The sequence below is a fragment of the Cricetulus griseus genome, chromosome 2, assembly GCF_003668045.3.
Source record: "Cricetulus griseus strain 17A/GY chromosome 2, alternate assembly CriGri-PICRH-1.0, whole genome shotgun sequence".
NCBI lineage: Eukaryota > Metazoa > Chordata > Mammalia > Rodentia > Cricetidae > Cricetulus > Cricetulus griseus.
The window spans coordinates 568,348-577,070 of NC_048595.1; the positions used below are offsets into that span (position 1 = coordinate 568,348).

The 8,723-nt window shown below is 44.3% G+C and overlaps 1 protein-coding gene across 1 annotated transcript in view; it reads right to left on the reverse strand.

The window, feature by feature from the left end:
* The window catches only part of Ssu72 (SSU72 homolog, RNA polymerase II CTD phosphatase), a 27,433-nt gene extending 21,740 nt beyond the window's left edge, over nt 1-5,693 (reverse strand). Inside the window, exon 1 of the mRNA XM_027398564.2 lies at nt 5,416-5,693. Coding sequence (XP_027254365.1) covers nt 5,416-5,495 — 80 coding nt within the window. The 5' untranslated portion in view covers nt 5,496-5,693. The remainder of the gene's footprint in view (nt 1-5,415) is intronic.
* Nucleotides 5,694-8,723: the final 3,030 nt, after the last annotated feature.

Consider the following 8,723-nt stretch of genomic DNA (forward strand, 5'->3'; position numbering starts at 1 on the left):
GTACTATAATTCTGTCATCTTTACTCCAGATTAGCTAGAACCTATCAGTCTGATTTCTAGAACCAAAATGACATCATGTCTGTAGAACCCAAATCAATTGTTCACAGGCCACCAATCTTCCAATGTTTTCAAGGCTGGTGAGATATTATGGTATGGTTATGAAATGTTCACCAAAAAGGCTCATGGAGCCCCGTGCAATGGCGTACACCTTTGATCCCAGTATTGCCAGATGGATCTCATAATGGCAGGCGTTCAAGGTCAGCCTGGTCTACAGAGCAAGTTACTGGACGGCCAGTCTATAAAAACAAAAAAAAGCTCAAGAATTCCAACCTAATCAGTGGGTTAATATAAGGGATTCACAATTTGATGCATTACTGGGGAGGGGAAGAGAATGAATCACTGTGACTAATGAATCTTATCCCTACCATGAGTGAAGAGGTGAACAGCTCTATTCTATCAGGGCCTCTCCACAATGCCCTTCTTCACCACAGGATGAAAACAGCACAGGCCAGGGACTGAAACTTTAAGCCCAAATCTTTTCTCCCTTAAGATGTTTCTCTTAGCCGGTGTTGGTGGCGCACGCCTTTAATCCCAGCACTCAGGAGGCAGAGGCAGGCGGATCTCTGTGAGTTCAAGACCAGCCTGGTCTACAAGAGCTAGTTCCAGGGCAGCCTCCAAAGACACAGAGAAACCCTGTCTCGAAAAACCAAAAAAAAATTTCTCTTAGTCATTTGTCACAAGAGCAAAATATCAACTAACACAGAAAGGAAAACTACCAATTTTCTCACCTAAAAAGAAAGATTGAGAAGACAATCCAAAACACGTACAACTTCTTTGGTTCTGTTTTCCATGCAGCCCTGGGTGACCTAAAACTAGCTATATAGACCAAACTCCCAAATATCCACCTACTTGTGTCTCTCGAATGTTGGCACTGAAGTTGTAAGCCACTATGCCAGGCATGTAAAATTTCAAATACACTTATTACATTTATTATTTATGTAGCATGTGCTCATGTGTAGGTCAGAGGGCAATCTGTGGGAGTTGGTTCTCTCACTCTACCATGTCAGTCCTAGGAATCAAACTCAAGGTTGTCAGGCTGACAATAAAGTAAGTGCCTTACCTAGAGCCATAGGACCTGCTTAGGTAATAACTTTTAGTGGTTAAAGCTGTTACTAGTTTCACATACCAGTCTGGGGGGGTTGTGGCACATGCCTTTAGTCCCAGCACTCAAGATGTATATCTGCGAGTTCAAGACCAGCCTGGTCTACTAGGGCTAGTTCCAGGACAGCCTCCAAAGTCATAGAGAAACCCTGTCTAGAAAAAAAAGTTTTATATACCCAATTTTGTCTCACACAACTCAGCAGAAGTCCATATTCTTTAGCAATTCCTCCTTGGTCTTAATTCTACTTTTTGTAGGAATGAAACAAAACCTAGTCCATAGTCCGTTAAAATCCGTGAAGACACATGGAGTCATGTTTTTAAGATCTGTAGCCTTTTTGTCTTTCTTTCCTTCCTTCCTTTTTTAAAAGAAACAGGGTCTATGCGGGTTTCAAACCTCAACCACCCTGTCCTACCTACAGTATGCACCAACTCACCAAGCCTTTTCTTTTCTTCTTCATCTTTCTCTGTTTTTTTTTCTTCTGTTTTTAGACCAGGTTGCGTGTCCCCCCCCACCCCCGCTCCCCAAGGCAGGAGTGTATGCTGGTTTGCAATTTGTGATCCTTATGGTTTGGCCTCTCCGGTGCTAGAATTATAAATATATTGGTTTCAAGTTCTTCATGTACCTAAATACTTTCTAGTTCACTTCTTGTTTGTTTTTTGAGACAGGGTTTCTCTGTGAAACAGTCCTGGATGTCTTGGAACTCACTCTGTAGAAAAGACTGGCCTCGACCTCACAGAGATCCCCCTGCCTGTGCCTCCTGAGTGCTAGGATTAAAGGTGTACACGCACGCACGCACGCACGCACGCACGCACGCACGCACACCCTACCTCACTTTCTCATAGCATACCAAGAAAGAAAAAAACATACAGCAAAGATAGCTTATGCCACCTCCATGTAACAGATTATGGAGAACATGGCCTAAGAACAGAAGAGAAATTCATGGCACCTCAAGGTGGCCTACATTCAAATCTTTTGTCAGTTACTATCAGTTACTGGATGGCACAACTCTGGTGGCCCTTGATATATGCTCACTATGACACTGGTAATCTATAGCTTCCCACAAATCAATGACTTTTTGGATCATTGTTAATTCCTTTTCTTCCAATTCCCTGGATTCTTCTTAGGCTCCTATTTTTCCCCATAGACACTACATGCACATAATGCAGACACACATAAGGACAAAGCACTGATAACAAAAAATTCAAAAAGAAAAATTTCTAGCCGGGTGGTGGTGGCGCAAACCTTTAGTCCCAGCACTCGGGAGGTAGAGGCAGGTAGATCTCGTTGAGTTCCAGACCAACCTAGTCAACAAGAGCTAGTTCCAGGACAGGCTCCAAAGCCACAGAGAAACCCTGCCCTGAAACCTACCCCCAACAACAAAAAAGAAAAACAAACTGGCCATGGTGGTGTTTGGCTGTAATGTTGGCAGCATGGAATAGGTGCAGATAGTCGTAACCTCGAGTTTGCTATCAGCCAGTCTGGCTAATTGTTGAGCTCCACATTCACTGAAACTGTCTCAAAACACATTTTAGAGTAACAGGGTATCCAACATCAAACTCCACACACACCCACATTGCATGTACATACACACAAACTTGTCAAGATGAACTGAAATGGCTTTGATAAGGTATCCTGACAGAGGCACTCAGGCTACCAACTCTCCTAAGCTTGTTTCTCCCATCCTGGGACTTATACTCAGCCAGATCTCATACAACCTGGCTATCACAAGACTGTCTTAGTCTATCTCACTTTTGGACAGGGTCCAAGCTAGATTTTTGAGTTTTTCTTTTTTTCTTTGGTTTTTCAAGACGGTTTCTCTGTGTAACATCCCTAGCTGCTGGTTTGCCAAGGCTGGCCTCAAACTCACAGAGATCTGCTTCCCAGTCCTGGCATTAAAGTCATGCACCACCACCACCACCGGGCTAGGCTGGTCTTTAATTCTCAACTCTCTACATAGTTAATAACTACAACTAAATTCTAGTTTAATTGTTTCTACCTCCTAAGTACTGAGATTTTAGGCATACGTCATCACATCAAGTTGTTTTTAATAGGATGCTAAGAGTCAAATCCAAGGCTATGTGCTTAACAAATAAGCATGCTACTCAGCTATAGCCTAGCTTCCTCCTCTGTTTTTGAAGGGGTAGGATTAAGCCATAACCTTGGACATACTAGGCAAGTATTCCCAAGTTTTTGTTTTTGTTTTTTTAAATAATAACACAGGCCGGGCATTGGTGGCGCACGCCTTTTGAAGCCAAATAAATAAATAATTTTTTTTTCGAGACTGGGAATGTAGCCTAAGGTAAATGAGACCACAGATAAAGCCAGAGTCTGGCTAATAATAAAATTAAAGCATTAGCAACCTGTTAATAAAACCAAAGCATTAGATGATACTCTAGTTGAGACCCAGCCTGTTGTCCTTTTTTGTTTGTTTTTTGTTTTGGTTTGGTTTTTGAGATAGGGTTTCTCTGTGTATTGCTGGCTGTCCTGGAACTCAATCTGTAGACCAGGCTGGCCTCAAACCCATAGAGATCTGCCTGCCTCAGCCTCAAAAATGCCAGTATTAAAGGCGTGTGCTACTACCACCTCCTGGCCTATTGTCCTACTGAAGTATGATTAATTTTTTCTTTCTTTCTTTCTTTAGTCCCACCTCTTTCGAGGCAGACAGGGGATCTCTGTGAGTTCAAGGCCAATCTGGTCTACAGAATGAGTTCCAAGACAGCCTCCAAAGCTACAGAGAAACCCCCGTCTCAAAAAAAAAAAAAAAAAAAAAAAAAGAAAAAGAAAAAGAAAAAAAAAGAGCAGATTATAGAGTTTTTTTTTTTTTTTTAAAGTTCAAGGCTACCTTGGTCAAGACAGCAAGGAGGGGAGGGGGAGTAAGGTACCTATCCAGAAGAATACAAGGAAATAGGACACCTCACCCCATTTTTTTTGGGGGGGGGGGATGGGGTCTTATGGCCCAGACTAGGTTTATACTTTGTAGGCCAGGCTAGTTACATTCAAAGCACATTACCATCTACAAAACAAATAAGACCACTTTACAGGGGTCACCTAAGACCATCGGAAAACACAGATATTTCATCACAATTTAGAAAGTGAAATTACACTTATGAAGTAGCAATGAATATAAATTTTGGTTGGGGTCACAACAGCATGAGGAACTGTATTAAAGGGTCGAAGCATTATTAGGTCGAGAGCCGCTCACTGATCTATCTGGTAACATTAACAAGAATGACATTCTAGCATTTGCAGATGATAGGCAACTAGCACTCTGGCTAAGAAAACATGAGACAGTTTCGTATGATGGTAAACGATAGGGGGGCAGGTGGAGAGTGAGATCGAAGCCAACCAACAAGCCTTTAATATCAGCACTTGAGAACTTGGAAGGCAGAAACAGGTGAATCTGAGTTTCAGGCCAGCCTGGTCTACAGGCCAAGTTCGAAGGCAACTGGGACCACACAGAGACCCTGTCTTGGGTGGGGGGAGGGTATGAAATTGTCAAAAAATAAAATTTACAAAAATTTCAACAGTTTACAAATTCTACCGTGCTATCAAAGTTTACATTTACACCCTATTTTACCTGTAATGCAATGCGTCGGTTTCTCACTTTGTCAAAAGGCTTAGAAGATAAAGGACTACCAAAAAAAATTCCCTATTATACACTGGTAAATTCGTAGGGGGAAAAATGAGGTGGTACCAATCAGGCAAATGAATTTGTGTGTTCCGGAAATTACTGACTGGAGTTATTGGGTGGGTGGCTGGGTGGGGTGACGGCTTGTGCATGAGACTTGCAAATGTAGACAGCAACACACATTCAATTCCTGACGTTAACAACTCAGGTCACTGTTGCTGCTTCCAGACTCGTTTCATCTTGGTATGACGCGTCGAGAGCTTTCCAGTGCATGCGGCATGACGACACACACGGCAAAGACAACCGTCGGGGACCAGTCGCATCACGGCAGACCGCGGCCTCTCCGTCCAGGCGAGCATGCGGGCAGGCCGCCATCCCTTGGGATTTACTGCGGCTGACGCTCCTGGGACCACGAACGTTTCGGTTCTGAAACCGACTTGGCTGTAATGCTTACCCTACGTGAGGGCGTCGCGAGCACGGATCCCTGTCGCGGAGGGGTCGACACGGGCCTGTAGGCCGGGCGTGGCCCGCACTTCGGAGGCCCGGTCCGTGTTGGGTCGGGGTCGGGACCAGAATCTGTGGGAAGAGAGGGGGTGGGGGGGAAGGCAGGCGGAGCTTGCACTACCTGAGGATGTTGTGTGCCTCCATGCTCCGGTTCTGGTTACTCGAGCACACGACCGCCACCCGCAGCGGTGATGACGGCATGGCACCGGCCGACCGTCCGCGCTACCCACGGCACCCGCCACTGAACTCCCACCTAGAAGCCGGCTTCCGCCCGAGGAAGATGGCGGCAACCGGAAGTCATCAACCCGGAAGTGAGGGCGACGTCATGCGTGGGGAGGTCGGCGCCGCTCCCCTGGGCCCACACCGCAATCGGCGAGGGAGAGCGATAGGCCAACACTGCGTCAGTGTGAGGCAAGAGCAACTAAGGCTGGTGCTCGTGGACCGCCTAGGCCGGCATCTGACGTCACAGCATCTGCGCCGGCAAACAGAGCATGCGCCGCACCTGCGTCCCAGAGTCGTAAACTGCCGTCGCCGTGAATGACGCGCCGTGCGCCGCGCTTGCGCAATATTGGCAACTGCTGGGCAGAGGTGGTCCCTAGAGAGCTTTCTGCTGGTGCCTTTGGTCTGGATGAGACGTTTCTCAATCCTGATTCCTCCGGGTTGCCACTCTGCCAATGTCGGAAACGCCCCTGCGGTCCAGCCCTTTGTTTATGCCCCATCTTTAACGAGTATCTCTTCCTCAGGTTCACAGAACTTCTAGATGCACGTCATTTCCCTTGGAGAGTCCTTTAAAGTTTTTTTTTTAACATTTATGTGATAATGAAAGTATGGGTGACATAACGAGCTCATCAGGAGAAACCCTGTCTGGAAAAACCAAAAAAAAAAAAAAGTAGGAAGAGGGCTGGGCGGAGTAGTGGCTCGCACCTTTAATCCTAGAACTCGGAAAACAGAGACAGATTTATAACCTGCCTGCTCTGTTGCTTTTCCTCTCTGTCTCAAATAAAATGATCAAGAAAAGAAGGGATGGGACTGTGGGAAGGTATATGACATGGGTGGTTTGGAGATTTTGAGAACTCTTGAGGTTTGGGCTATAACAAATAAATCATTATGGTCCATTTTCAGCATGAGATATATGTAAAGCATAAGCCACTAAGCCCCTACTTTCCCTAGCTGCCAGCCTGTGGCCGCTTGTCTAGGCACTCTTCAGTTTTTCCTGATTGAAAGCTGGAGAGATGGCTCAGAGGTTAAGAGCACTTGGCTGCTCTTCCATAGGTCAGTTCAAGTCCCAGCAACCACATGGTGTCTCACAAACATTTGTAATGATATCCGGTGCCCTCTTCTGTCGTGCAGGCATACGTTTGGGAAGAACACTGTGTAGATAATAATAAATAAATCTTTTTTAAAAAGGAAAGAAAGAAAACTCGTTTATGGGACAAGCATCCAGATCCCCAGGATAGATATGGCTTTGTGTCCTCAACTAATAGGATGAGAAACTTGGGCAGGCAGCAACACTGAAAACCAGGAAGATTGTAACTCCTAAAAGAACTCAGTCAAAGAACTAACGGGGGCTGGGCGGTAGTGGCACACGCCTTTAATCCCAGCACTCGGGAAGCAGAAGCAGGCGAATCTCTGAGTTTGAGACTTGCCTGGTCTACAACAGTTAGTTCCAGGACAGCCTCCAAAGTCACAGAGAAACCCTGTCTCAAAAAATAAAAAAAAATAATAAAAAAAAGAACTAAAGGGGGTGAAGAAATGAAATTAGGAATGGAGATAAGTGTGTGTGTGTGTGTGTGTGTGTGTGTGTCAAATATGCAAGTCAATTTTCCTTTGTTCTAGATTGAAGCCTAACTTTGCTTGGTTGTGAAATATACTGTTTCACTTTTGCTACTCTGAGTGGCCAGAACTTTTTAAAAAAAGATTTATTATGTAAATACAGTGTTCTGCCTGCATGTATCAGGCACACCAGAAGAAGGCACCAGATCTCATTATAGATGGTTGTGAGCCACCATGTAGTTGTTAGGAATTGAAGTCAGGACCTCTGGAAGAGCAGTCAGTGCTCTTAACCGATGAGCCATCTCCAGAACTCTTATTGTGAAGTGAAGAATCCTTGCTTCTCACAGGGGTCTGCAGGGATGCAGCTTGGACAAGGTTATGAATTGCTGTCCTGTCAGAATGGGACAAAAGAGAGGGCAGGAATGGCAATGACTTGCCACAGAATCAGATCATTGAGGCTGACAGCCACCAAGGAAAGAAACGATGTGAGCAATGAACACAAAATGTAACTCCTGCTCCAAAGGAACTAAGAGAGAATGTATTCTGAGCCAGATATGAATGATGACAGCCTGAGCATAAATTCAGATTGCCGTAACAGGCATATTCATTCCACCGTGGGAGAGGTTTCATGAACCTACATAGCCAAAGAACAAAAGAAAGCCATAGGGCTGGAGAGATGGCTCAGAGGTTAAGAGCACTGACTGCTCTTCCAGAGGTCCTGAGTTCAATTCCCAGCAACCACATGGTGGCTCACAACCATCCGTTATGAGATCTGTTGCCCTCTTCTGGTGTGCAGATATACATGGAAGCAGAATGTTGTATACACAATAAATAAATAAATTATTCAAAAAAAGAGAAGAAAGCCATAAATTGGTGCATTTATCCATACATCAGATAGGCAGGTTACATTAAAGCTGGAAAATCTATAGGTTTCAGAATCTGATATCTTATGATTGTAGTTTGAAATTAGAAGTTATTGGTCTTCTGTTTGTAATACACCAAAAGTTTAACCTAATTGTTGAAGAAGTTAGGTTAGACCAGAAGCTGGTAACTAATGGCTATTAAAGAAGCTAAACCCAGGTGTAGTGGCTTATGCCTGTAATCCAACCACTTGGGACAGTACAGCAATAGGATCATGAGTTTGTGAATTCACATCCAGCCCAGGTTACTACTGAATGAAAGCCTGATTCAAAAGAGGGAAGGGGCAAAAAGAGTATAATTTTTTACCCCCAATCTGCAGTGTTCCATCTTTCTATAATCACAATGTTCTAATCAGGCAATCAGTCTGCTGGATCTTTAACATAGATATGACTTTTTCTGGGAACTTCACATCACAAAATTTTAGATTTCACTAGAATGTACCAATTGTCTCCAGAATGAAATAAAAACATGGATGCTTCCCGTGTCTGAATATCTGTGACAATAGATCTGTATGAATGGGTGAAAAAACAGATCCTTTTTTGGAGAGGAAGTTAAGAAACTCAGAAGCCTAGTTGTTGGGGGCACCATCCTCATTGATAGTGAAGTCTGAGAAGGAAAAAGTTGAGAATCTATTGTGAGATAAGCCCACTAGAGACAATCACACAGGCACTCATAGAGCCAAAACTAAAGTTTTTATTGTTGCTCAGTGGCTGCATGGAGAACTTTCCCAAATCA